This window comes from Sprattus sprattus (assembly GCF_963457725.1).
Source record: "Sprattus sprattus genome assembly, chromosome: 2".
NCBI classification, from domain to species: Eukaryota; Metazoa; Chordata; class Actinopteri; order Clupeiformes; family Clupeidae; genus Sprattus; species Sprattus sprattus.
Genome location: NC_137921.1, coordinates 48,981,437 through 49,008,621, shown reverse-complemented (window position 1 = coordinate 49,008,621; position 27,185 = coordinate 48,981,437). Strand labels below are relative to the sequence as shown.

At 45.5% G+C, this 27,185-nt stretch overlaps 1 protein-coding gene across 3 annotated transcripts; it reads right to left on the bottom strand.

Annotated features, from left to right (window-relative positions):
- Positions 1-46: 46 nt before the first annotated feature.
- Positions 47-27,185, bottom strand: tprb (translocated promoter region b, nuclear basket protein; the record flags this gene model as incomplete). 3 transcript variants are annotated; one of them, XM_080832002.1, is made up of 51 exons in its annotated part: positions 47-321; positions 1,327-1,428; positions 1,545-1,663; positions 1,794-1,965; positions 2,165-2,263; positions 2,527-2,633; positions 2,888-2,979; positions 3,085-3,168; positions 3,440-3,618; positions 4,058-4,154; positions 4,672-4,806; positions 5,879-6,076; positions 6,470-6,544; positions 6,695-6,840; positions 7,122-7,454; positions 7,747-7,940; positions 10,669-10,745; positions 10,877-11,073; positions 11,357-11,534; positions 11,779-11,925; positions 12,167-12,377; positions 12,678-12,808; positions 13,156-13,287; positions 13,389-13,526; positions 14,000-14,147; positions 14,377-14,561; positions 14,808-15,011; positions 15,100-15,216; positions 15,394-15,546; positions 15,641-15,807; positions 18,333-18,498; positions 18,790-18,930; positions 19,332-19,466; positions 20,024-20,186; positions 20,437-20,585; positions 20,886-21,022; positions 22,091-22,254; positions 22,507-22,736; positions 23,047-23,154; positions 23,469-23,666; positions 23,871-23,974; positions 24,113-24,253; positions 24,339-24,426; positions 24,560-24,640; positions 24,745-24,837; positions 24,975-25,139; positions 25,688-25,791; positions 25,999-26,095; positions 26,192-26,265; positions 26,340-26,444; positions 27,035-27,185. In XM_080832002.1, the coding sequence occupies 51 exons, from the start codon at positions 27,183-27,185 to the stop codon at positions 290-292; spliced, it is 7,143 nt and encodes a 2,380-aa protein (XP_080688128.1). In that variant the 3' UTR covers positions 47-289. The 3 variants fall into 3 exon arrangements, with proteins under 3 accessions (XP_080688128.1, XP_080688129.1, XP_080688130.1); XM_080832003.1 differs by having other exon boundaries at positions 3,446-3,618; XM_080832004.1 differs by having other exon boundaries at positions 7,122-7,394.

Below are 27,185 nucleotides of genomic sequence, written 5' to 3'. Positions count from 1 at the left end.
ACACCCCTTAACACACCGTCACATACCAAATACGGACATATACTAGTTCTGTAAAAAATCATTCTTTATTTTAGTTTTTCATTGATTACAACATCTTCTGACAACCACGCGCACAAAAACAATCCTCTGAAATAAAAGGGGGAAAAAAAAAAACTCAACCAAAACAACAAAACAAGCACACATCACAGGACTGGAGAAGTGGCTTAAAGCAGAAATAACAATGTCATGTGGAACTGTAGTTCTAAGATTCTACTGGAGGTTGAATTAGCAATGCTCCACTGGAAACGGCCTACTTCAAGGAACGATCACGGAATCCCATGCCTGAGAAGAAGAGATGGACATCAGATAACAGACAACATTAGATGCTTCAACCTCAATGACTCCTATGTGCAACACTGAGTCAGATTCTGTACATTTGACTAAAACATTTTTTGTATGTATCTTAATACATTTTGAAATTAAATGAATTAAACAACAGTGTTTTCCCCTTCAATAACATTCATTTGACTCTTCCTGTATAATCTATGAATTGCATGTGTTCATTCAGACAAACAACCGCTCCACTTCCCAAACAGGAACCGCACCCTTATTAATACATATAAAGACAGAACACAAAGCATCATACTCTGAGAAGCACTGCACTGACTTCATACTGCGTGACGGTGCCTCCTTGTCACTTTCGTTTGCTAATAAAAAACTGGAACATGCCTAAAAGCAGCAACTTCTGTTACAGAGGATAAATCAGAAAGCTAGCCAGCTTTAGAGGCAAGTTGGGGTGCAGTTTATAACGAAAGTGATTGGACAAGTTAGCTAATGTTAGCTAAGGCACTTGCAAACATTATAACACTGCTGCATAGCTTTCTGATGTATCCATATTCCACTACAACACAAGCTGCACACTCTCAAAAGGCTTAACTGACTGAAATATAGTAGCCTAAAACTGACATTCGGGTATTTGTCTTATCAGTGACAAAATTCTTCCTGCTGATGCCTCACGTCTTATTGCCTTTATTTACTTCTGGTTCCTTAAACGATCCCATCTCGGTTTCGCAGCTTAGTTCTAGGTTCCTTACCCTGTTGGAAGTGCATCCCGTCACACAGCAGCTATTTAGCATGTTTAGGCAGTTTTTTGTTGGCAGACAAAAGTGAGCAGGAGGCACCTTCACCCAGTATAAAGTCAATGGAGGGCGATGAAAAGTTCTCCACTCTGGTGTGCGCAGGACTTCATTGCGTTCGGTCTCTATGTACGTCTCTACTAGTATATTGGGTATGTGTGTGTCTGTGTAGGTGTTTCGATGATGTGTCTGTGTGTGTGTGTGTGTGTACCTCTCTTGATGGGGCCACTGCCAGACTGCGTGTGTGTCCAGCGCTGGAGCTGTCTGCCAGAGGCTCCTCTGCCTCCTCTGGTTTGCTGAGTGCTACTAGCGTCTAGAGAACAGAGACACACACGCAAGACTAAAGTATACTGTGAATGGGGCTGAACACAATTATCTGGACACATAGGGTACATCTGTGTGTGTGTGTGTGTGTGTGTTTTAGTTTACCTCCGGAGCTAGAGGAAGGCTCCTGACTGGTTGAAGGGAGGCTGGCCTCATCCGATGGCTGCCCAGGTTCATCCGTTTCAGTCTGGGACACATGCTCCTGGCCTACATCCCCACTCATTCTGCAACACACACACACTTATCAGTGTAACTCGGGGGGATAAACCATTCATGGGTGTATCTATATGTTGGTGAGACAGTAACAAGACAAATTTCGAAACCCAGACAGATCGTGTGAGTGTCTCTCCTCACCCTTCATTCTCTGGCTCCATGAGGACATCGTCTCTGTCGTCTCCTCCAGCAGCAGACCCTGGAGCGCCTAGGCTAGGTGTGGATGTGGTTACCAGGGGAACAGACTGGGAGGCTGGCTCTGGGGTCTCCATAGAGAAGGTGTCGATAGAAACAGTCTCAGAGAAAACAGTCACTAAATGGATGAGAGGAGAGAGGAAACACATTTTCAACTGGGAACTTCAGGAATCAATATCAATGAAAATCTGAAATTGCACACAGAAAAGGAAAGGGTGCGTGTGTGTGTAAATATGTGTTTGTGAGACTGCGGAAAGTAAGGAGTTTAAGTGTGTCTGTGTGTGTGTGTGTGTGTGTGTGTGGTGTGTTAGTCTCACCCGGAGCTGCCACCTGTAAAGGTGTGGTGGGGACACTGCGTCCACCGGATTCTTCTTCCTGGGACGCCAGGAACATGGGACTCTCATACATGCCCAGACCTGAGGAGTCACACACACAAACACACACACAGGACTCAGAAAAACAGCTACAACCACATCACTCTGAGGAAAAATAGCAGACCACCACAACCAAAAAAGTGATCACTACACAAACCTATTGAGAACTACACACCACCATTTACAGGCTTCTTCGGCCCCTACCTCATTTCTACTAATAAGAAGCAATTGAGTAAATAAGTATACTTCATACTGAAAGCTGCAAGACAATGCCTTGCAACTGAAGCAGATTTGTCTATATATACCTCCTTGAGAGGCCAGCTGGCCCAGGTCAGAGTGCGACGATGTGGACTGGTTCATGTCTTCCAACGTGCCGAAGCGGAACCGGGGCACAGTAGCCACCTGAGGGGATCTGTGGATCAGCACAAAACAATTGGAACGGACTCAGCAGAACTTTGACCTGCTCATGATGCAATGCATAAACCGAGCCCAAAATGGTAATTTGCCATAGATTTTATGGGAGGTGTGCATAATTCACCTTTCAAAACAAGGAACACAGCAGTATAGTTTAGAGTACAGTACAACTTTAGCATTGTGGTACAGTATTTACTATAAAGTGTGCATTCGGTGTATAGGCTTTACAGAGTGGGTTACACTTGTACTCACTGCAGCGGCTCAGTGAAACTGTCAGAGCGGTTGGGGACCACCAGAATAGGGGTGCTAGGGACGATGCGGTCATCATTGTCAAAGTTCATTTGCTGTCGAGAAAATGAAAATGGTGTCACGCAGGCACACAGGGGTCAAGGTAGTGCATTACTGCAGCGTGCACGGGGGGAGTGAGGAACCATAAACAACAAACTCACAGTTTCAGACATCATGGTGCCACTGTTGGCTCCTGGAGTGAGCGGCATGGACCGCCCTGAGGAATGGAATCGGACTGGAATGCGCTGAAGAAGCACAAAAAAAATTTGAATTAGAAATTAATGGAGAGTCAAAAAATGTAACAGCTAACACTTCTTAATCAAATTTGTGCAAGTAATAATTCCTTAAGGCTCTGTATATCAGAAGCATACTACAGCTATAGGCCCCTTAAGGCACTAGGGCTAAACAGACATTCAGGACTCCTACACGTGTCAAACCAACATGCCTGTAGCCATGCTTTATTTGTTATAAATGCATTACTGCCTCAGGACACCTTAAGTGACCCGACACACAAACCTGTACCAAAGAGGGGGGAACCAGATCTGGGCCGGGAGGAGGGAGGATGTTGAGGCGCGGTGGCAGAGGATGCGGTGGTCGCCGTGGTGACTGTGGAAGTCGAGGTGTCGAGCTGCTGATTGGTGCCTCTCTGGGCGAGTCCACCGAATGACTTTCCACATTAGTGTTAGCTGGTTCCACTAGAAGGAGATTTAAAACAGAATGGCAGTGCACATGTGTGTGGGTTAGTACCCTCAGTAGATTGACAACATTCATAAAATACAATCACTTGAAATGGTTATTTTTCTGGGTTTTTACAATAAACCTCAGAAGGGAAATGATCGTTAAAACTGGGCTCTACTGTTATGAAGTGGAATGTTCCACTGTTCCCACCCTAGGGTCTATGAGCAAGCATTCTGACTAAAAAAACAACATGTAAAATAATCCACTGTGTGCCTGGAAGACAAAAGTGGACAAAGGGGTGCAGTCGCCCATCTAAGTGAGGAAGTGGCTGCCAATGGCAAATCCAAACAGAGTGAAAGGCACATTCTTCTGATATGAAACAGAGGGGAAGAGGGGACAGACAGGTTGGTAGAAGGAAAGAGGGGGGGACAGGACGATAGAGACAGACAGGCGTACCACTGAATGTCTGGGAATCTGCGAGGCGCTGCTGGGTGGAGTCCGTTGCTCCCAGACTCTCCTCCGTCTCTGTGCCGGGGTCGGTCACCTCCGCCCCCTGAGTGAATGTGGGGGGGGGGGGGGGGAGGGGAGAGAGAGAGAGAGAGAGAGAGAGAGAGAGAGAGAGAGAGAGAGAGAGAGAGAGAGACAAAATGACTTGTTGTTGAATCAACTTTTCCTTGACACTTACTGTCTCGCACATAAACCAGACAGAGCAGGGAATTCTGGGAATAGACAGGAAGCTGCCATGGTGATGCAATATGGCAACCCTGACAGTGCCGTGACTCACTTGTTCCCATTAGGGCTTTGGTACATTTAATGACCGTGAATACACACACATAGAACACATGCATGCATGACCTGGCAACACCCACCCACACACCCACCCCCACACAGTTTGCCAGCAGCTGGTTGTATTGTGTAATATCCTGAAGTGTAAGCAGGGATATATATGAATTAAATTGTAAAATATATTACATATATATTATATTATATATATGCATTCAACAAAACTAGCTTATGCATGCATGTGTGTGTGTGTGTGTGTGTGTGTACGCGCTGGGTTAGATGCTCACCTCCTGCTCGTCGCCCTCATAAGCCTCGTTGCCCTCTCCGCTGCCACTTCCCTCGTTGCTCTCCTCTCCCTCCTCACCCATGCCGCCGTCATCTTCGTCTTCCTCATCATCTTCCTCTTCTTCTTCATCATAGTCCTGTTCACAAACACAATGTTCTTCTTTTAAAGCTCAAACTGAAAGCTCACAAATAACTAGAAAATGCATTTCCTGAAGGAAATACCAGTGCATGAAATGCAAAAGTTAATAAAGGAAGAAGAAAAGAAAGAAAAGTGAAAGAAGGAAATAAGAAAGGAAATAAGAGTGGAAGAAGGAAAGAAGAAAGGAAAGAAGAGTGAAGAAAGGAGAGAAGAGAGGAAGAAGGAAAGAAGAAAGGACAGAAGAGTGAAGAAGAAAAGAAAGAAGAGTGGAAGAAGAAAAGAAGGAAAAGTGGAAGAAGGAAAGAAGAAAGGAAAGAAGAGTGAAAGAAGAGTTGAAGAAGGAAAGAAGAAAGGAAAGAAGAGTAGAAGAAGGAAAGAAGAAAGGAAAGAAGAGTAGAAGGAGGAAAGAAGAGCGAACAAGAGTGGCTCTGGATATAAAGAGAGAGTGAAAATATTGAAAAAGGAGATAAAAATGGAGTGAAGAAGAGAGATTGAGTGTGAGAGAAAGTAGACTGAGAGGGATAGAGAGAAAGATGGAGAGAAAAAAAAGTTGAGAATGGAAGGTGTCTTAATGTTCCTAGTCACAGTTAAATTGAGAGGGACAGAGGAGAGGTTCCTTGGATTTGGCGCAGGTGTCAGTGAAGCACAGGTGCAAGCCAGTTTAAAGACCCTATTATGATGTCATAATGGCCCAATGTAAGTCAATGGGAGAAATGTATATTCGTTTTTCTTTAATATCTTAAAAAGTATAAAGTTTAGAAAAGTTAAAAATACATAGCATAAGTGTCCTTTACAAGACCTACGCGACAAAGTTTGAACGAAGTTTCTAAGTTAAGCGGTTCGAGCTGAATTAATCGCAGAAAAAGGTGAGAAGAATAAGAAGCCTAGGAATAACAATACAGGGCATTTCATGCACTGTAATAAAACAGTAAGGCATATATCCAAATGGAGGGTTGATTATTCCAAAGGATGTACATATGTTTTGTTACTCAAGTGAAGTGAGTGTGTGTGTGTGTGTGGACCCTTCTTGGGAGGTCAATCGTATGGAGGGCAAGTATATGGACGTTTACCTGCTCCTCCTCCTCTTCCTCCTCCTCAACCTCTTCCTCACTCTCGCCCTCCTGCTCGGCCTCGCTCTCAGAGTCGCTGACGATGACAATGACGCTCTGCTGTGGGGCTTCGCTCTCCTGCGAGGTCTCTACGGGGACCGACTGGGAGCCTCCCGCCTCGTCGTCTATCTCGGCCAGCACCGGGTACTCTTCCAGCTCCTAATCAAACAGTCAGTACAGGTAGCGTACAATTAACAATAGGCCCACACATACAAAACAAGCTTAGAGGTGTCGTCCGAGATTTCTAATCCAAAACATTTTCAAGATCAGCGAATTGCTCCTCCCAGTCCTCAGGCTGTCTGTGTGTGTGCGCTCAACATTGAGGTCCAATATCAACAACCTTTCGCCTTAATTGCAAACTGTGCCTTTAAAAGGAAAATGCACGGTACAACGCAAGTACCCATTAACACTATTAATGGGTGTATGTCCCAACACAGAACTGACAGCCAATAACACTCAAGCCCTTCACATATAAAGATGCTTGTACACATTCACAGTCCAGTCCTAAACCAAGACAGGTTTGCCCAAGAAGGCTAAATAAACACTTCATACCTGTGAGGCATCTACCTCCTGACTCTCACCAGGAACCACACTCTCAGCCTCCGTGCTGTCCTCCATCACCTCCTCCTGAGACAGGTCACACACACGGAAATAGTCAAGGGTGGGAGAAAAAAAAGACAAATAGACCTCTCCCAAACTTTAGTGTGCAAGTACAGTATGGATGTGTTCTCTCTACTATTTGGGGTGTGGGTGTGTGTGTGTGTGTGTTTGTCTGACCTCAGGCCCCACTCTCTGGACAAGGCGGAGTTTCTTTGGGGTAGGGGGCTCGCTGGGCTCCTCTGGGGTCTCGGTGTCTGCGCTCGTCCCCTCTTGCTCCTCCTCTCGCAGGCGCTTGTTCATGGATGAACCCTGTGTGGCTGACACTACAGCAGGGTCAGAGGGCAAAGGTTAACACCGGGATGTCTTTATATATATTTATATTTACAAGAAAACCATGTAAATATAAATATGTGTGATCTATACAAGCATATATTAAATGAAGGTTATATAAATAATAAACTGTCCTACATAGACATTTGACTGCCTGAAAGGTGGTATATAAATAAATTGCATAATAATTATAAAATGGAGCTGTTGCTAACCTCAAAATATTAGTGTTCACACACTTATGTTATCAGAGTGGAGTAGATATGTAAGGCCTTACCTGTCCCAAACACTGCTGTAGAGGTGGAGGGTCTCTCCACCTGGGAGCTGGGTGTGGCCTCCATCATGACGGGAGCAGGCGCGGGCTCCTGATTGGCCGGCTCGCTAGGGGCCACAGTCTGGGTGGGCTGGACAAAGGCAGTGGCCTGGCTCTGGGGGGCGGCCAGCATGGAGGAGCCCAGAGAGGAGGACTGCACGTTGGGGCTGGTGGAACGCAACGTGCCACTGGTGCTGCCATACATGTGCTCCACCGGGGCCTCGCTCGAGGGCTGGGCTGCAGGGGCAGAAGGGCCAAGGGTCAGGTTCAGGATCCGTGAAGGCGGGCTACGACGGGCTGATGCGATTCAGTTTAGTTCAGTGACAAAGTGAACTGTGTGTGTGTGTGTGTGTGTGTGCGCGTGTGTGTTTGTGTTGCCATACTACAGAATATCTAAATTTTCAGTCTCTTATGGTGGTCCTGCCAATACTATTTTCCCCATAGTGTGTAGGTGTGAGACCATTGGCATACAAGTGCATATGTTCTTCTTAGGCATTAAAATTCACAAACAGATATATTAATATGAACACAACAGCACTCACAGAACGCATACTAGATTACAGCATAATAACCCCCCACACAAACTCACCCTCCTGTGTCTCCTGGGTGGTGGGCATGACTGTGGCGGTGGGAGTGGGAGTGGGCACCGGCGCGGGGGTGACCATTGGTCGGATACTGGCGCGGGGGGTGGGCTTGTTGCCCTGACTGGGTGCAGGCTTGCTGGGTGTGGCCACCACAGGGGTGGGCTTGATGTTGGCCGTGGGGGTCTCTGAGGAGCTGGCGCTGCTCACCAGAGGGAGACAAAAACACAAGTGACGCTTTAATTGCTATAGGCTGGAGTATATTCTGTGTGCCGAACACTGAACACCTCATTGAACATGCATCGGTAACAACTATACACCTAGTGCAGTTGCTGCCAAAAAGAGCTCAGAATGTTAATGACTGCTCATGAGATTCCTGACCATACTGTGCCTAGTTCAACTTTAAAGGCAGCGTCCAAGATCATAATTCCAGCCTTTACCAAATGCCCCCAAAGTGCAGCTACAACCCCTTAAGTGTGGCAAAAAAAAAACATTTAGAAATGAATGATTGCAGATTATGGTGGGACTACAATACCAAGAAAGGTCAGCAATAGTTCTCTATCTCACTACAATATGGTACTAACAGGTAGCTTTTAGGATTTCTTTTGATATCAAGTTTTGCTGCTAAGCTATATCCTTGGAAGATTTCAAGATGACCTACAATCACAAGGTGACATGTTATAAGGGTATGTGAAATTCAGTCAGTCAGTGGAAAAAGATTTGGGGCCGTATTCACAAAGAATCTTTGGGCTAAAAGTAGCTCATAAGTGGCGAATTTAGGAGAAACTCCTAAAAATAATGGGCGTGTCAGTCTTAAATGTAGGACTCCTAATTTTTTTTACTAAGAGCAATTCACAAAATATTTAAACCCTAAAAGTAGCACCTAAGTCTAGGACAGCTTAAAACTCCTCATGAGGACTATTAAGTCACTAAGACCTATTCACAAAAAATCGTAAGATGGCTGCAGCCGACTTGGAATTGATAAAAGACATTGCTTAAACCGTGAAGGTATTAATATTGTCGTAGAATTAGCGCGGGATGCAATGACGCCTTTAAACAACGATGTGTCCCGAAGTGAAATGTTTGGAAACATAAAGATAGCCTATTTGGCTTCGCGGAAAACGCAAATGACGACACTGGGAATTATCATTCAGCCGTTTAATTCATCAAACTATCAACGCACTGTAGACACCACATCATCCAACAGTTGGATGTACCGATGACTTCTGCATTTCAACGGAGAGCGGTCTGCAGCAGGTTTTTGAGAACTTACCAGCTGGATGCCGCTGGGGTGACAGTGGCTATTGGTCCTGGGACCATTAGGCTTTCGCTTAGGCTATACGTTTCACGTTCGTTTCGCTTTGATCAATTAAGATTGGAGGGCTTAAAGGGCCGCATGTGCTGATATTTGAAGTGGTCAAGGGCTGGAAATATAATAGCCTTACAGTTTGCTGGGTGCTTTAATTATTACTGCCTTGATAACATGCAATTGCCATATTTTATATTGATCGCTTTATATTTCTCTTAACGTGCAAAGTGTCATTCCCGTTGGATGCACAAACTTGTCATCATGCGTGTGCATTCTGCTAACTGCACTGTCCATAACTATTTAATATGACTTAATTTGAAGCCTAGGTTATTCTCTTATTTTCAGTCGATATAGTGGGATTGTTAGAGAGACGTCACAAATGAGTTTTTAATGAGAGAGCCTGTCAACAACCAATCACCGTCCTCACCCCTTCTAAACTCGTGCATGAGAAGCGACGTCATCCATAGCAACGGAGTTTTTATCTTAAGCTTAGGAGTTGGTATTATCCTTAGTATGAGTAGGTCTCAGAGCCGTTGTGAATCACTTTTAAGAAATTACTCCTACGTAAAAGGTTTTAGCGCGAGTTAGGAGCACTCCTAGTGGTAAGATAAAAGGCTTTGTGAATACGGCCCCTGATTTGCCACCATTTAATTGAGGATATATGAAAAAGGACAGCGATTCACTTTTTAAACCGTTAAAGTGCAACAATGAACTGTAGATAATACTGTTGTTTTATATTGCAACATTTCCATAATTACTTTGTTCAAAAGAAATAATCGTAAATATACATCTTTTTATTCTAGCATTAGTGCTGAGGCATTGGCTAAATTCATGTTCCTACAGTTTAGTCAAAGCAATTTTGTCTTCAGCTATTTTTTGGCATACATTCACCAGGGGTAGGGCGAGTCTGGAAGACAGAATGTGCTCTGCGATGAATGTACACACGCGTATTTTCAGGGCACACAAACGGTCAGTTATAGATGCCGGTACATCAGCTGCGGTTGTTGCTCCCGGTAAAAGCGTTATGTGTTGGATAGAGCAAACAGCCGCTCTATGAGCGGGGTCTAACTCCTGACGTTTTTCTCGCTAGTTGCATACAGTTGCTTTCTTGCACCTGTTTCTCTTAACTTCTTACACTAGCTACCAAAAGGCTTACTGTCCTTCCCTATCTCTTCTATCCACGCCCAGCGCCATTTATTTTTCAATCCTTTATCAACTAGGAGGGCATCTTCCCCAGGATTCATGTACTTACTCTCCTTCAGTGTGACAATTTCTCTACTTTGACATTTGCAGAGCGATATAGAAAAGTCGGTGGTGAAAGCACATTTTCCCAAGACCCGCCCCAATCTACTTCTGATTGGCAAATAATGTTATTTTGAGAGCCTGAGAGTTGTGCTCCTTTGCTATCATTGGCAGACGAACTCATAAACTCGAAAGTAAATGGTGATGATATCAAGACCTGTGGTTTTTTTTTTCGCAGCCAAATGCCGCACACCGGAAATCTGGCACGGTGCCGGAATACTTTAATCCATGTAAACACTGTTTGGATACTGTGATATTTAACTGCCGGTCCAAATAAAATGATCAACTTTGTGTGTTTGTGCGTGTCTTTCCAAGGTACCTTCCACGCTCTGCTGCCTGCTGGGTGGGCTTCAGGTTCTTGGGTCTCTGCTCAGTGGTCCTCTGCTGCTCAGGTGCCTAAAATGAAGGACATGCTTAGTAGTTATATAACTCATTGGACTCAGGTCTGTGCGTCTCCAGCCAAGTTAATGAACCAGGTACTGCTGACACATGTCTATGTGCTGCCACATGGGGGAGTGCATGAGTACCTTGCTGGGCCCGGGTTCTGCGGGCTCCTCCCTGGGTTCTGTGTGACGGTCGTGCTGCTCACGCAGGTCACGCAGCTCCCGCTCCTGCCGGGACAGACGGCCCTCATACTGGGAGCGGAGCGCGCTAACCCGCACCTCCAGCTCCTCACGTTGCTGGCGCAGCTCCTCTGTCTCCTTCTGTAGAGCCTCCTTCTCTCCTGGGGGGGGGGGGGGGGGCAAAGGTCAGGGGTCAACAGAGAACAGATGCTGCCATCACAGTCCTACCTAATGCTGGGTGACACTGATGAGTCCAGCAATGACAGCTTGTGGATGCTTCAAATTTACATGCGTGAAAATATGTACGTACATCCTTGAAATTATTGTGTATAGTGTATAGATGCAATAGCATGTGTGTGTGCTGGACATTGATATCATAAAGACCACAGTAACAGCATGGGCTAGAGTGTGTGTGTGTGTGTGTGTGTGTGCGCGCGTCCTCACCAATAACCTGCCGGATCTTCTGGCGGGCTCCCATTATGGCCTTTTTGGTGCGCTCCTCCTTCTCGGTCATCTGGTGGCGCAGCGCCTCCTCCTGGGCAGTCTTATCCTGCACCTCCTGCCTCAGGCGAGTCAGCTCTTCCTGTGCTGTACGTGCCTCGGTCTCCCGCTCGCCCACCGTCTAACACACACACACAAAATATACATTTGTGACATGCATGATGTTCAACATATTTAACATTGCTTCTGTAAACATGCCTGTAGACACACACATTTACAACACTGAATGTCCATTTGGCATATACATATACATTGCTAAGCGCGTGGTCTGAAAGCACCCTCCACCGAGCCATTCTTGAGCATCATTGTAAACACACACACTTACCCAGACATACACTCACACACTCTCCCTCATGAACACCTACCTTGTTGAGGGTCTCTAGCTGGGCCTCCATCTTGGTGCTGCGAGCCTGGCTCTGGGTGAGAGACTCTTTGACTGTCTGCAGCTCCTGGGTCAAGACCTGCTGGGCCTCGGGGTCGGGAGCTGGGGTCGCTGCTGCAGCCGCCACCATCTAGAGAGTGTACATCCGTGCACACACACGCACAGTCAGAACCAACCCAGACATTTCATTCAAGACAAGAGCTGTATGATTCTGGAACAGATCCACAATCCACTTGTATAGGCGTCAAATTTCAACATGCCTACACAACTCTTCAAAATAAATATATGGATTTGAAATTTGTAATTTTCTTCCAGTCTGGTATACCCTATTGTACCTAAACCAACTGCCTGAGACAGCAGTGGGACCTCACCTTGTCATGCTCCTCCTTGAGCTCCTCATACTGGGTCTTGTAGCGGCGGCCGATCTTCTTGACCTGCGTGATGGTCTTCAGCCTCTCCTGCAGGTCGTGGTTCTTGGCCTCCAGGTCGCGCTTGGCCCCGTCCCGCTCCGCCGTCAGCTTGCCCAGGTTCTCCCGCAGCGCTGTCAGCTGCGACTGCAGGGACGTCACCGCGCCACTGCTCCTACTCAGACACAGGGACATGCAAGTTTTAGGCATTTATCTGCAGTTATTTTTTTTACATCTTCTGCATTGGCTTGTCAATAGGACATGCCATATTTAGAAGTTTTCAAACATTCTTTTTTGAAAGTAAGAGATATAGATTTTAGGTATATTTAGTTTACTGTTCAAATTATTGTTATTAAAAAGCGCATCTTCATAGTACTGCATGCACTCAGAAGTGCAAATAGGAGGTAGGGAGATGCAAATGTATTTAATGAAAAAGAAACCTGAGCTCAAATGTATGTGTGTGTACATGGCTGACCTGGTTGCATCTGCCTTGATCTTGCTGTTCTCCTCATTGAGCTGCTGGATGCGTTTCAGGTGATTTTCTCTTTCGGTGTGCAGGCGCTTGTACTCCTCTGGGTCGACGTCCTTCTGCTGGCTCAACAGATGCTACACACACACACACAAAATTGGTAATGATCCAATGGTAAGACACCATGTATGGTTAATATATGGTATGGTATATATGGTAGGATGACATAGTACACGAGCGAGCAGCTGTATACACAATTCTCAAGTCAGTTTGTTGCTGGTCACAAATTAAACAGTAAATGCCCCAGGAGAGCACTGAGCATTCTTCCTTGTCCCATGCTACCCGTTTCACCCAAGTTTCATAAACATTGGGCTGGTAGAAAGTGACAATGCAAGTGTGTGCATATGACTCCCTGACTGTAAGCAGTGTATCCCCATCTTATAACCATACGGGCTTTAGTGTGTTTGTGTGTGTTTACACTCACCTGTGTGCGTGCTTTCCAGCGTTTGATGTCCTCCTCTAGGAGCTTCTTTTCGGCCTGCAGCATCCCGCTCTTCTCACTCAGCTCTGCGTTGGACTCCTGGATGGGCATGATGGATTGCTCCTGCTTGCTCACCTGTCACACACACACACAATGTCACTCTGAAACACCAGTCTGCCCATCCTGGGTTTGTGCATTTTCCATTTACACACACACACACACACACACACACACACCTTGGAATGCGCCTGCTCCAGCTCCATCTGGAGTCGGTCCTTCTCCTCCCTTAGGAGCTTGTTGCTCTCCACTAGCACGTTCATGGTCTCAGTCTTTTTCATCAGCACCTCATGCTGTGCCAGTGAACGGGCATTCACCTACGCCAGGGGTCAAAAGTCATAAGTCAATGGCCATAATTCAACATCTTTTGTTGAATTACATCCACACATTCACACCGAGCAGGCAGTATTTCACCTACAGATACCTGTGGAAATGATTGTAACTAAAAAGACCTGGCACCAGCAACTTCACGCAACTCAATGTAAGGCAATACATCTGCTGCTTAAAGCCTTTATATGTGATTGCTGTCTTTAAAGTATTACCTCATATTTCCGATTAAAATAATCAATGTTATTTGCAGTAGTTATGGCTTCCTGTAATGCAATTTCGGATTTTGCAGCTTTAACGCTGAAGAGGACAAAGACCCATCCCTGAATAAGGAGGCCACCTCAGAGGAGCCCCTAGATCTCTGGGCTCTATTTTTCTGTGTGTGTGTGTGTGTGTGTGTGTGTGTGTGTGTGTGTGTGTGTGTGTGTGTGTGTGTGTGTGTGTGTTACTGTGGGCTGCGCACCTGCATCTTCTCCCTCTCGGTGTTGAGGCTCTCCTGCAGATCCTTCAGCTCGTGCTCCAGCTGCTGCACGCGCAGGCGCTGCCGAAGGCTCTCCGCCTGGGCGATCTCATAACGCGTCTCCGCAATCTCTTTCTCCTTGCGCACAAACCTGAGAGAGGGGGAGCAGAGTAGAGGGATTGACAGAGGGGTGGAGGGAGAGACGTAGGGCAGGAATAGAGAGACGAGGAGTTGTGAGAGAAAATACAGAGAAAGTTCAAGTGGAGACAGGAGAGTTTGCTACATTTTACATTAACATGTTAAGCCCATTAGAGAATAATAATGAGAAAAAGCACAGTCGGGAAGAGTGAAATGGCCTGAAAAGGCATCAGCTAACTTACTTGAGGATCTCCAGCACTTGCTCCTGGGACTTGTCCTCACTGATGGTGAGGTTGAAGGTGCTCTGGTTGCCGGCCTGCTGGGCAGTGGCAGCCATCTTGCTGCTAAGGCTCTGGATCTGGTCATGCAGGAGGGAGTTCTGCTTCTGCAGGTCCTCCGAGCGTGTCGCCTCCTTAGACGCCTCCTCCTGAGAAGTGCACAAAAGGGGAGGAAGGGAGAGAGAGCAAGGCAAGGGGTCATTTCGGAGTTCTGAAATAACTATCCACATCACTTTTCTGTATCCTGTTTCCTGAGTGTTTAATCCACATTATAAACAACAAATCTAAACTATCCCCTTATCACTGACATAGATACACTAGACTCTTTTTGAATATAAGCTGAGGAATAAAGGCCCCACCACACACACACTCTAGCCACCACCAAACACACACACCTTCAGCATGCGCTCCTGCTCCTCCCAAGAGACTCGGGCCTCCAGCAGCTGGGCGCTGGCCCTGTGGGCGCTCTCCTCCAGCTGGTGCCTGACAGCGTTGGCCTGTTGGGCCTGGGCCTTGGCCGTCTGCAAGGCCTGCACGTCGGCTGCGTGCAGCAGCACCTCCTGCTCGTACTTCGACTGCGCCTCCGCCGCCAGACGCGCCTACACAACAACAATCACGTTTTAAGTGAATAACCTTCCCAACACACACACACACACACACACACACACACACAGAGACAGCTGTCACCTGCTCCTGGCGGTCTTGAATGGCCTGCTGTTCCTGAGAAGTAGCTGTTTTTGCCCTCTCCTGTGCCTTCTCCAGATCAGCCTTCGTACTGTTTATGGTCTTCTTCAGCTCATTCAACTGAGACACACACACACACACAGCTCAGTCATTTGAAAAACCAGTATACTGTATGAGACAAACAAAGCCCTTGCCCTTGCTTTTCTTCATGAGTTATAATCTAATGCTATAGGGACAACAACTGCAGTTGTGAAGCCAGTGTCTATTGTAGAGTTTGGTGCTCTACAGTGTCCGTACCTGCTGTTCGATGGAAGCGACGGCCTTGTCCTTGTCCCCTTTCATGCTCTTATTGACGCGCTCAGCCTCCTGAAGCTTCTCCTCCACCCGCTTACGCTCCTCCTCAACCGCCTTCAGACGCGCCTCCACAGATGCCTGGGCCTGAGCAGTCACCTAAGGGGGGGAAGAAAGAGAGAGAGATTTATTTGATGTCTGATCAATGCTAATTGTCAGTGTTCGATTCTGGCACGTAACCACCCATGCTGACCTCCTTCTCCTTCTCGAGGGACTCCTCCAGGCTCAGGCACATGGTGCGGTATTGCTCCCTGCTGGCGGCGCTCGTCTGCAGCCTCTCCTTCATGTCTTCCAGCTCCGTCGTAGCCTGTCGCAGCCGGCCACGTAGCTCCTCCATCTCCACCTGAATGCCTGACGGCACTGCAACACACACACACACACACACACACACTAAGTAGGGGCGTAGGAGAGTGTGTTTATCATGAACTAGTAATACAAACCAGTTGTAGAAAACCACTGTGGTAGGCCTGGGAGCTATCCCACACATGCAATCAAATAGAGCTGTGTTTTTCAACCTCTGGTGTGCCGTGAGAAAATCTTTTTTTTTTATACATATTTCCACTTGGTGAAAAAATACTCTGTTGGTGGTAGTACGCAGCGCAATTAATAGGCGGATTTGCTGAGGTGACAATCAAAAAAAGGGAGATGGAGATAGGTACAGTACACGAAATAAAAAGAGTTAATGGAGAAATGTTCCCTCAGCCTACACCGATTTTGACTGGGTCAGTGACCTATACAGGGCAGTGTTTGATAACACAAATTTGACTTTGCAGGAGCAAGAACAATTGATTGAACTTAACCCATTTAGGCCTAAAGCGCCTGGAAAAAATGCCTGTAAAACCTATAGGCGATTTCAGAAAAGCCCCCAAAACCTGAAGTTTTTCTAGAAATTCAATTGTGTCAACGCCTACTACATTACTGATTTCTCAGCCCCTGTAACAGATAGGAACACAATTCAAAAAGTATTTGAGAGCTTACACCTGTGGCTTTCATGGGAATTTGAATTTGTATTTACAAATATTTACAATATTTACAATATTTACATACACCTTCTCAAAAGTAAACAAAATATGTAAAAGTGCAGGATCAGCACAAAACAGTAGAAAAAAATGTAATAAGCTATATGACAAAGTATATAACAAAGTGAAATAAAGTATATAACTATATAATTATAAATATATAATTCTTTTAGGGAAAGTTTTAACTTTTGAGTTGTTTACTTTACGTTTTATTATGAGCAGAAGGGAATACGATTAACATCTATTTTGTTGTCCGTGTAGTTTTTACTATACCAGGGATATTTAATGCTCATTTGGACACTATGGATGGAGAATGGACCTGACAGTGTCAACCTCTGAGTTGTTTACTTGTTGTATTATGAGCAGAAGGGAATAAGATTTTGATCAACAATTATAACTATTTTGTTGTCCATGTAGTTTTTACATACCAGTGATATTTTTATGCTCATTTGGATACTATCACTGAGATACAGATGAACTAGTTTAGTGTCAAATATTCCATTCAAAGGGAAAAAACAGGACTAATTCAAATAAAAAACAAAACAAATTTCAAGTACATCTTATTTATCAACTGATAAATACTGTATGCTGGGCTGAAATGGAAGGCAACCAAAGCATTCACTATAATAAAGTCAAACGAGGATTCAGTAGCATTAACTGATTATAAACAACATTCTATAGGGACTGATTATTGTTTTGAAATACTAGAATATATAGTAATGCAAAGAATAGAGAGATGTCGATATAATTCGCTCGTTCACACTCTTGCTCACTGGAGAAAGTTTTAACAACATAGCAAGCTAGCTTAGTGTTAATATAGCCGTCTATGATACCATATTCCCTTTCATTCACCTCGAGTAAACCTACATTTAAGCAAGTAACAATCGTTAACAACTACAGATAACCATATTCTGTAACTACCAGTACTCACAACTCACTCCATGCCTAATTTACTTTGAGCTATAATCCTGGCTGTCGCGGAGGAGACGTTACTTAGCAAAGCGAGAAAGCCAACGATTTTTTTTTTAAGCTACTAAACTAAACATTTGAGGCACTATCACATGTCTATTCTGATGCATTTCATTGGCCCAGAGGCCGACACTTTGGGCTAAAACCCCCCTTATACAGAAAAACGACACAAACGCTTTCCCGGCCTTAAAGGTAGAATGACGCAACAGCGCTCCCGGCTTTAATGGTAGAACAGCGGTAATGCTTTCCCGGCTTAAATGGGTTAAAGAAGGCCGCATATTAAAACTGATCCATGCTGATTTTACCCTACTTTTGACTGCTGCCAAAGAATACCCAATTGTGGCAAAAAGGGCTATATCAACATTGCTCCCTCTCTCCACAACATACTTATGCAAGCTTGGCTTTTCAAGATTAACAGCGATAAAGACTAAACAGAAGAGAACACCTGCGATCCCTTGCTGAGTGTGTGCCTCATCAATTTCTGCCCGGATACCACGTTTTTGTGCATCTAAACCGGCCCAGATTTCACATTAAGTGAGTTCTATGTAATTTCATAATAAATGTATATTATGCTCATGCTGAAACGATGTTTGGGTTTGATTTTCATAACATTTCCAGTTGTTGGTGTGCAGTGTTAGAGCATCACCCCAGCTCTAGAGATGGGGTGTTTCTGATCATTTAAACACCTTTGTGAATTAACTGCAATGCTCAGATGTAGACAGCACTCCAGTTAAAAGTATTTACTAGATTATATATCCATTAAATGACAAAATGCCTTCAACTTCATTTCAACATTTGCACAGCGTGGTTGTGTAGGCCCGTCACAATCAGTGGATTGCTCAGGCACTAGAACATTCCCACGTGCTGGGGTGACATGTGACTGTGTGGGTTTCTAACCTCCAGTGGCGGAGTCCTTGGCCTTGGGTGAGGGCAGACTCTCTCTAGAGTTCTGCTGCGTGCGGAGGCCGGAGAGCTCCAGCTGGGCGGCCGTCAGCTGCTCCCTGGTGCGCTGATGCTGTGCCTGCTGCACCTCCTGCTGCCTCTTGGCCTCCAGCAGCTGCACCTGGGGACGCACACACAGACAGAGAGAGAGGAGTCAAGATGGAGGGAAGGAAGTAGAGATGATGGTGAAAAACAATATACAGAGGGTAAAGAAGGAAGGAGGATGCAAGAGATGAGGAGATTTGGACATGAGAGAAATAAGATAAGAAAACTAAGATAAGAAAAACAATAAAAAGACAGATACAGATGGAAATAACAGTTGTCTTGGAAACAGGGAAGGTAGAGGAGAGAGGAGAAAAGACGGAGGGGGGCCAAAGAGCCGTCAGAGGGGGGCTGTGGGCCGTGTGCCTACGTCATGGTTGCGGCTGAGCATGTGCCTCTGCTCCACCTCCTTCTCCAGCCTCTTCTGCAGCTGAACGATCTCCCGCTCCTGCTTTTCAATCTGGTTGTTCAGGTGCTGCCGAGTCTCTGTCTCCGAGCGCTCCAGAGTGGTCTGGAGAGACACAAGCAGGTATTCACACACAACACACACACACACACACACACACACCACTGGATGGTAGGAATGTTTGTGTCCCTGGCCAATGCTGAAGAGTGAGGTATAAGCCTACCTGTGAGGTATTTGTCTACTTTCATGTCAAAAGCTATGTGTGTGGTTTCTGTTCATATACCTCTATTCGTTCCCCTGAATATTTCCCATCTGTTGATATGCCTATGCAAACCACTCTACCCTGTTCCGGGTTAGGAGGCACAGTCTTTGAGTCAGCATGCACTTTCTACTTAGTCTGTAGTAGTGGAGCTTATGTACACCTGAAGTGTTAAGCGTAGCTCTAAACAAGTACCATGACTCATATGTTAGCGTAGCATGATCTGAATGGTGAGGGGCTACTGTACCTGGATGGCCTGCAGGTTGGTGAGCAGCAGGCTCTGTCCTCGCTGCTGGGTGAGGGTGGACTCCTTCTCCTGGGTAAGGCGTGTCTCAGTCAGCTTCAGCAGGTCTCTCTCCTTGCGCAGACACTCCAGGCGTGACTGCACGTAGGACAGAACACAAAAATACAGTTCACCAATGTCCATTCTCAAAAGAATCTGAATGTAAAGATTGTATGCAAGTGACAAAAGCACTCAGAATATCAATTCACGAATCAAGGATTTATTTTTGTGTCACATGGATGCACGGCCATGGCAGGAGGAGCTCAAGATCAAAAGGTCACAAAAATGACTTGTTTAGGTCTTATTGTCGGGTGTTAACGTCTTCATGTGAACATGGGATATTTACAACTAACTTGGAATTTTCAATTAACTTGGATTGATGCCTTTTTTCATGCATCAATAATCAGAAAGTTTCTGATTATCGATTATTACAAATACATATATTTTGAATCAGATAGAAACAAATACACGTCTTTGCTATAACCAACCCTTAATGATCGAAGCTGCAGGGATCACCAGTGTCATATCAGTACCACTAGAGGTCGCCGTACTAACTCGATTGCTTAACTCAAAGAGATGATATCACTTGGCTTAGTAGTGAATGATCATTTTGTGGGCTCTCAAATGGGCACGACTTCAACACAAACACAACTCACCTCAGCCATGTTGATTTTCTCGTTGGCGGTGCAGAGTTCCTGGGTGAGGGTGTTCACGGCCTGCTCATGTTTTTGGGCGACGGCTCCCATCTTCTGTCCTTTCTCCCTCAATGAGGAGATCTCCTTCCTGTAACCCTCCACATTATCCTGCAGCATCTCATACCTTAGGAACACACACACACTTAAATAAGTACCGGTACTTAAAACAAAACACACTGCCAAAAACCTGTTAAAGCCTATTACTCATTTTATGATCCACATTTAACAAATGTGGAATTAGCATCCACACAGTTCTCCCTGAGAGCATGTTGTTCTACGAACTCTGGGTAAAGAAAGTAATAGGCTGTCAGACAGTCATGTCTGTAGCCCATGCAAGACCCTGTGGTGTCAGTAGTGTGTTAGCTCGTGCTGACCGTTTGGAGGCGAACTCCAGCTGGGTGGAGATCTTGGCGATCTGTGAGCGCAGGTCAGAGACCTGCTCCTGCAGCCTCTCATTGGTCTTCTCAACCGCACGCTCACTCTCCACTCGCTCCTTCTTATAAGCCCCGAACACCTCCTGCAGCTACACACACACACAAAAACACACACAAAAACACACACACACACACACACACACACACACACACACACACACACACACACACACACACACAGAGAGAGGGGATGACAACTCTCACAGCTACCAACACACATACACAAATCCAACATGTGACAATTACTGAACATTAGTCTTAAAACCAGACGTCAAGTGGGCTGCAGAAGAACCAAGCAGGCACTAGTTGAGTGGATGGGTTTAGTATACTAGTGTTGAATGGCCTTCATTTCTTAATGAAACTGAGGCACCACTGAATCAGAAGCCTACCTGTTTGAGAGCAGCTTTGGCCTCCACCGCTTCTGTGGACTCGGGCAGAGTGATGGCAGTGGGTGTAGCTATGGTGGGCGTGGTCGCTGGAGAACGGCGTGGCGTGGAAGTCAAAGACACCTCATCGCCCGCAGCTCCTGATAAGGGTCAAAAGGCAAAGGTCAGGTGTCACGTCACCTAAGTGTGGAGGCTGTGGCAGTATGCTTCCAGTCAGTTGCCTGAGCTGACGTGTATGTGTGAGGTAGTTCTTCTGAGCGTGGTGTGGGTAGGCCCCCATCACAGACTGTGTGTGTGTGTGTGTGTGTGTGTGTGTGTGTGTGTGTGTGTGTGTGTGTTAGGGCTGTAACCATATTGGATCGAACCGGGAAATCGCGACACTCTGGGCCACGAACCTGCATCGCGATGCGAGGAGGCAGAACCGCGACATGCCCTCAGCGGTCACTTGATACAAAAAGTTTGGTTCGCTAGTAAAGGCGGCTGCTTGCTTCAGCGTTGGGGTTAATTGTTGCGCAAAATTTACTCAGTGCAGTTCATGCTCCCAAAGGTTGCGCGTGTTGTCATGAGCCTGCCATTTGCTTGGCAGATAGAAAGCTGTTTCCCTAACAGAAAGTCTGAAGCTTAAGTTCTTTTCAAACCTTTGCTTGGGTAGCACTGCTAAACTGAGCAGACATGCAGACTACATTTTAGTGATCTCATCACGTTACATTCGTTTTCTAAAAACAATCACATAGTATTGCATGTTATACTGTGGTGGAAAATACGTTAGCTTAATGCTTAATGCTGTATTAGCATCAATTAATTCACGTTAATGTTTTTGTATGAACCTGACATTTGCTCTGCAGATAGATAACAGGTTCCGAAGTTTGTTGAATGTTTTTCAACAGCATTGCTTTGAGTAATAAAAACCTCAATATTTGGTTATAAATTGTTTCTTTATTTTTTTATAGCTCATACTTATTCTAATGTGAATTAGAAAATATATTTTAAAAATCGCGAGGTAAAAAAAAAAAATAATATAATAATAATAATATCGTGGGGTGTATCAAACCGTGGGTCAAGAATCGTGATACGAATCGAATCGTGAGGTAGGTGTATCGTTACAGCCCTAGTGTGTGTGTCTGTATTTCTGCCATTTGTGCACGACGGACTGACACAGCCACAACTGAATTTGCACAGATGCGTATAGGTGTGGGTGTAGGCATTACCTGGCTGAGGTACTGAGACACCGGTGGCCTGTGCCAGAAGCATGCGGTACATGTCTCTCTGGCGCACTATAGACTCAGCCAGCTGCATCTGCATGGTCCTCTGCTCCTTCAGCTGCTCCAGCTCACTCTGGGCCTTCTCGAGACTAGCTTCCAGCTCACAGCGCCTGCAGAGGGGAGAGAGAAAGAGAAAAAGTAAGGAGAGAGAGCGAGAGCAGATATGAAGTTCGATCTTACGTGTTACATTTTCTCTTTATGCACATACTCCATAATGGAACTATTGTGTAAAATATTACACATAAGTGTGCATTTCATTTCGTATCCCTGAAATCATTTTCCTAAACTGCTGGAGTTGTTCTACATTTCTCATCATTCCAAAGTTCTTTTCCCCTCACACACAAAAACATCCTCCCCTTTACCTCTTGGAGGTCGTCTCCATCTCATTGCGCTCCTGGTCCTCGCCGAGGTCGCGCAGGGCTACCAAAAGGCGCTGGTTCTGCTGCTGCAGCTCCTCCACACTGCGGAAGGTCACCAGGTGCTGGGAGATGACCTCCGAGGTGCTGCTTACATCAGCAGAGCTATCTGCCTCGTCATCGCGCGACACATGGTTTCCACGCGCCTCTTCCAGCTCAATCAGCAGCACGCGCACCTGATGGAGTTAGGTGCACGGAGATCAGCCATTTAAATGAAACACACTAATACTAACTAGCAGATGCTTCAAGATCAAATTATATTTGCTGTTCGGATGAATAGATAAGGTGAGAGTCATTACCCCACTAGTGTAGATATTTAAATTTTGCCAAGTAAAGGTGAAAGATCTACCATCACCCAGGAGTTTACATTTGATGACACATGGAGGGAAAAAGGGGAAAATATATCCACCATGTCCTTTGAGTTGTCTTTACACTTGACCCTCCTGTGAAGTTAAGAAGTTGGTCTGTGATGGCCTTGTAGCCTACCTGTTGTGAGAGGTCAGAGAGCTGCTGGTCACAGCGCTTGTTGTCTCTATCTAGCACAGACGCCCGCTTGTTGGCCTCGTCAGCCTCCTTCTGCAGACGATGCACTTCCTGCAACAACATAAAAGTGTGTTAGTGATATACACACATACAACCCATTCAACTACATTACAGACGCATGCACACACACAGTTATTTGCCTCTGTTCTTGTATCTGCTCATTTGTGAAGCACTTTGCATTATTATTGTTACAACTCTGCGGACAGATGGCAGTACCCTCTTACACAGCTACAATTCAAGACTTGCTAAATTTCTGTATGCCTGAGAGGAATACTTGACTGTCCCATGATGTCATGCTAGCAATTTAGCAAGCCCTGCAATTATTCCGCATAGTGTCAGTCATGCGTGTGGGTAGGTAAGCTCACCTTGACTGCCTGCTCCAGCTTGGTGGAGAGGCTGGCCACAGACTTCTGCATGCGCTCGTGCTCGTCACGCTGCCTCTTGAGGATGGGCGCCTTGGCCTCCACCTCCTGCACGATGTCATCCAGGTACTTATTCACCCGTCGGTTGTCCAGCCGCTCCAGCTGCAGCTGCTCCTGAGCCTCGATGTACGCGCTGTACAGCTGCAGGTAGGGACAGAGAGAATGTTAGTGTGTGTGTGTGTGTGTGTCATATGTTCAGCACAAATGTGGGCAGTAGAGAGTAAACATTTGAATTAGAATGTGTGTCAAGAACGACATATTTTAGTCCAGGGTGACCTTTAACTGCTTGTGCATGTAGGTATGTGTGTGCGGTGACCGTATAGTGTGTGTGTGTGTGTGTAGTACCTCAGTAAGTTTCATCCCAGGTCTGAATTTGCTGATGGCTGCAGCAGTGGGGGACATGGTGGTCAGCGGCTCCTCGGTCAAAACAGATGCAGCTCCTGCACTCCCTAACAGGGGCAGATGTGTTGAAGTTACACGAGTGAACGGTTTCTACCTTACCCACTCCTAAGCATGTTTCAAGTTCCTCCATCCATTGGCATGATGGTCGATAATAAGCCTTTGATGAAAGAGGCTTACGCGCTTACCTCTGCGTTTGCCATCAGAAAGGAGCTCGTTGGCGTTCTCTAACTCCTTCTCCAGCTCCGCAATTCTCTCCTTCAGCTTTTCCTCCGTCTTTGCCCTCTCTCCATCCATCTCCTCCAGACGCACCTCAAAAGCTTTATTAGCTACAGTGGAGCAGAAGAGCACATTTAGAGACTGCATTGCTGAGAGGTGTTGTATGCTGTTAGGGTTGGGGGTTCGGAGACTTACCCTCTCCTGCCTCTTTGAGGAGTTTCTGCAGCTCCTCCACAGCACCTCTCAGCTCCTCACCCTTGGAGTCAGAGTCTGAAGCAGCGCCCTACACACAACACACACATACCAAGGTCAAGGATGCGGGTAAACAACAGTTCCTTGAATGCCGAGCAGACTTTGATCAAGAATTGCCCTTGAATAATTGTGAGGCGTTTTTTGGACATTAAAGTAGGCCATACCTTATAGAGGTTGGAGAGTTTGATGTTTGCATTCAGCTCATTACGGAATTTCTCCTCTGATGTTCCTTGCATCTCTTTGACCTGTAGAAAATCACACAAGGTCAACACAACTTGTCTTTTCTCTCTGGTTTCAATAATAACATTAAGCCTATAATAACATTGAGATATAAAAAAATCAATCTCACCTCCTTTAGTTTGTGGATCAGATCTTCGGCTCTCTTCTGGTTGGTTTCATTTAATGTTTTCAAATTGGTTATTTGGTCCTGCAGTCTGGTGATCTGTTTAAAAGTAAACAAACAATGGCATAAACTTTCATGCTACATACATGTCCAGAATGTATATACGTTGATACAAATGTGGGATACAGAACTGTGGAGAGTGAGGCTGCCCCCTAATGGTCAGGCTGGGTGCATACCTCATCCTGCTTGTTCTCCACACTGCACTTGAGCTCCAGGACCTCATTCCCCCTTTGGCGGGAGAGGCTCATCAGCTCCTCGCTCTTGGTCTTCAGCTCAGAGTTCATCCAGTCCAACTGATTCTGTAGCAGCTCCCTCTCTTGCTCCATACGCTTCTCTTTGTACTGTACACACATCCACACACCAAAGCCAGGGTTAGGGACCAACTCTGACTTCACTTTGCTACATGCATTTTCTGTACTTATTAACACGACCCGCTGTCAAAGGTCAGGTCACTTAACCTACATTTCTTGCTAGAGTGCCTGAGCTAAAGGTTCTTTTAGGCCAGACATGCCCACACACACAAAGCAGAATGTTTTAGTTGCACCAAGGGGACACACAAACTAAAAGGCCTTGGAATGAACTTGCATAAATATATGCCTTCGGTTCTAGTAAAGCATGGGCAATAGTGGCCAAAGATGTCAGTATCAATGCAACTATTAAAATGACCATTACAGTTCCCCATACTGAAAAGAAATGTACACCCTGTTTTGTTCCTTCACCAAGCCATTGAATTCTGGCACTTATCATAGCAGGTACATCCCTATGATGCAGTGACATTTCCTGTTGGACATAAGTGCTAGCAGATTTCAAACAAATTAATGTTGGCCCACACACAAACAAGCACCAGAGTCACAGCTGTCCCTCTGAACCTGATGAGTTTGATAATTACCTTAATAGAGACCTCAGAGGACTCCAGCTCATCCAGCTTCATCTGTAGTTCCAGCTTGGATGTGCTCACCTCCACCAGCTTGTTACTCAATCGCTTCACATCCTCTGGAGAGAGCAAGAGACAACGATTGTAGCCACAAATAGTAACAGCAGACACATTAGCGTTCGAGAGAAATCTTCTGCAGATGTTTACATACAAAATGTTATGGGAGATCTCAGGACAGGTAGTTTGTCAACAATTCAGCACCTAGAGTGTTTGGGTGGGTGAAAATATGTGCATGTGTGTGTGCATCCACAAGAGGTGAATCTCACCACTCTGGTGTTCCAACTCCTGAGATCTCCGCTCCAGGGTGCGGACAAGTTCCCTCTTCTCTGCCTCCAGCTCATCCTTGGATTTTTGGAGCTGGCTCTGTAACATAACATAGAGTTGAATAATTAGGAATATCAATAACGTTCCTGTATACGGTGTTCTATGGTGTGGTCAGCTATTCCTCAGACCATTTACCTGTTGGGATTCCAATTTCGTCTGAGAATCTTCGGATTCTTTTCTCTTTTCGCGCACGCATCTCAGCTCGTCTTCTACAAACAGAAGGTGCAGGGGTGAGATCGCGCTGATGACAGTTTACCTTGTTTTGTGTAATAATCACACTTACCGTTCTTAGCAAAGTCCTCTTTCAGCCTCCTGAGTTCTTGCGTCTGCGCAACGAACCGATCCTGACTGTCCGCAAACCGCTTTTCGACCTCAAAGTACTGTTGTTCTGAAATTAAAAACACAATTACTCGTTACTAGACTAAAAGCAAGTTCAGTCTCTACGCAGGTATGCCATGGCTGTAAAAGTTATTCATTTAAGAAGTGATCTCTGGCATTAGCTATGCAAGCTAGGTTGACTTTTTGACGAACATTATCAGTAAATCAAATAAGCATGATAACTAGCCACAATGGTACCTTTTCATCTCAGTTGTCATACAGTTTATAGTTACCATGACCCACGTTTACCTAGCTACTTTAGCTAACGAATTTGGATACGTGTGAAATTTAAAAACATTAAGGCTTATCTTGACTAAACTAGCTACAATTAAGTTAGCGCCATTGCTAGCTATCTTACTGTCAGTCTGGCCAAAACCGACTACATCTAATGGCTTATGAGATTGAATAAGAAGTTAACATCATTATAAAGAACTTAGGACATCCTAAGCATCATGCCTTGTCACTTCAAACGGACTAGCTTGCTAAATGACCAAATAGCAGCACGTAAGTTACCGTTAGCGGCTAAATAACTGGCTAGCGGGCTTAGGTTGTAAGGCATAATTCAGGCCAAAATACTTCAGTTTCCATTATTATACTCACCACTATCCACGCGGAACTGTTCGTGGTGCGCTTTCAGACTGTCAATCTCACTTTGCTGGTCTGAAATGTATTTCTCCAACTTATTTTGAACGGTTTTTGGAAGTCTGGACAACTCCGTCCGTTCAAGCACCTGCTGCAGCACTGCCGCCAT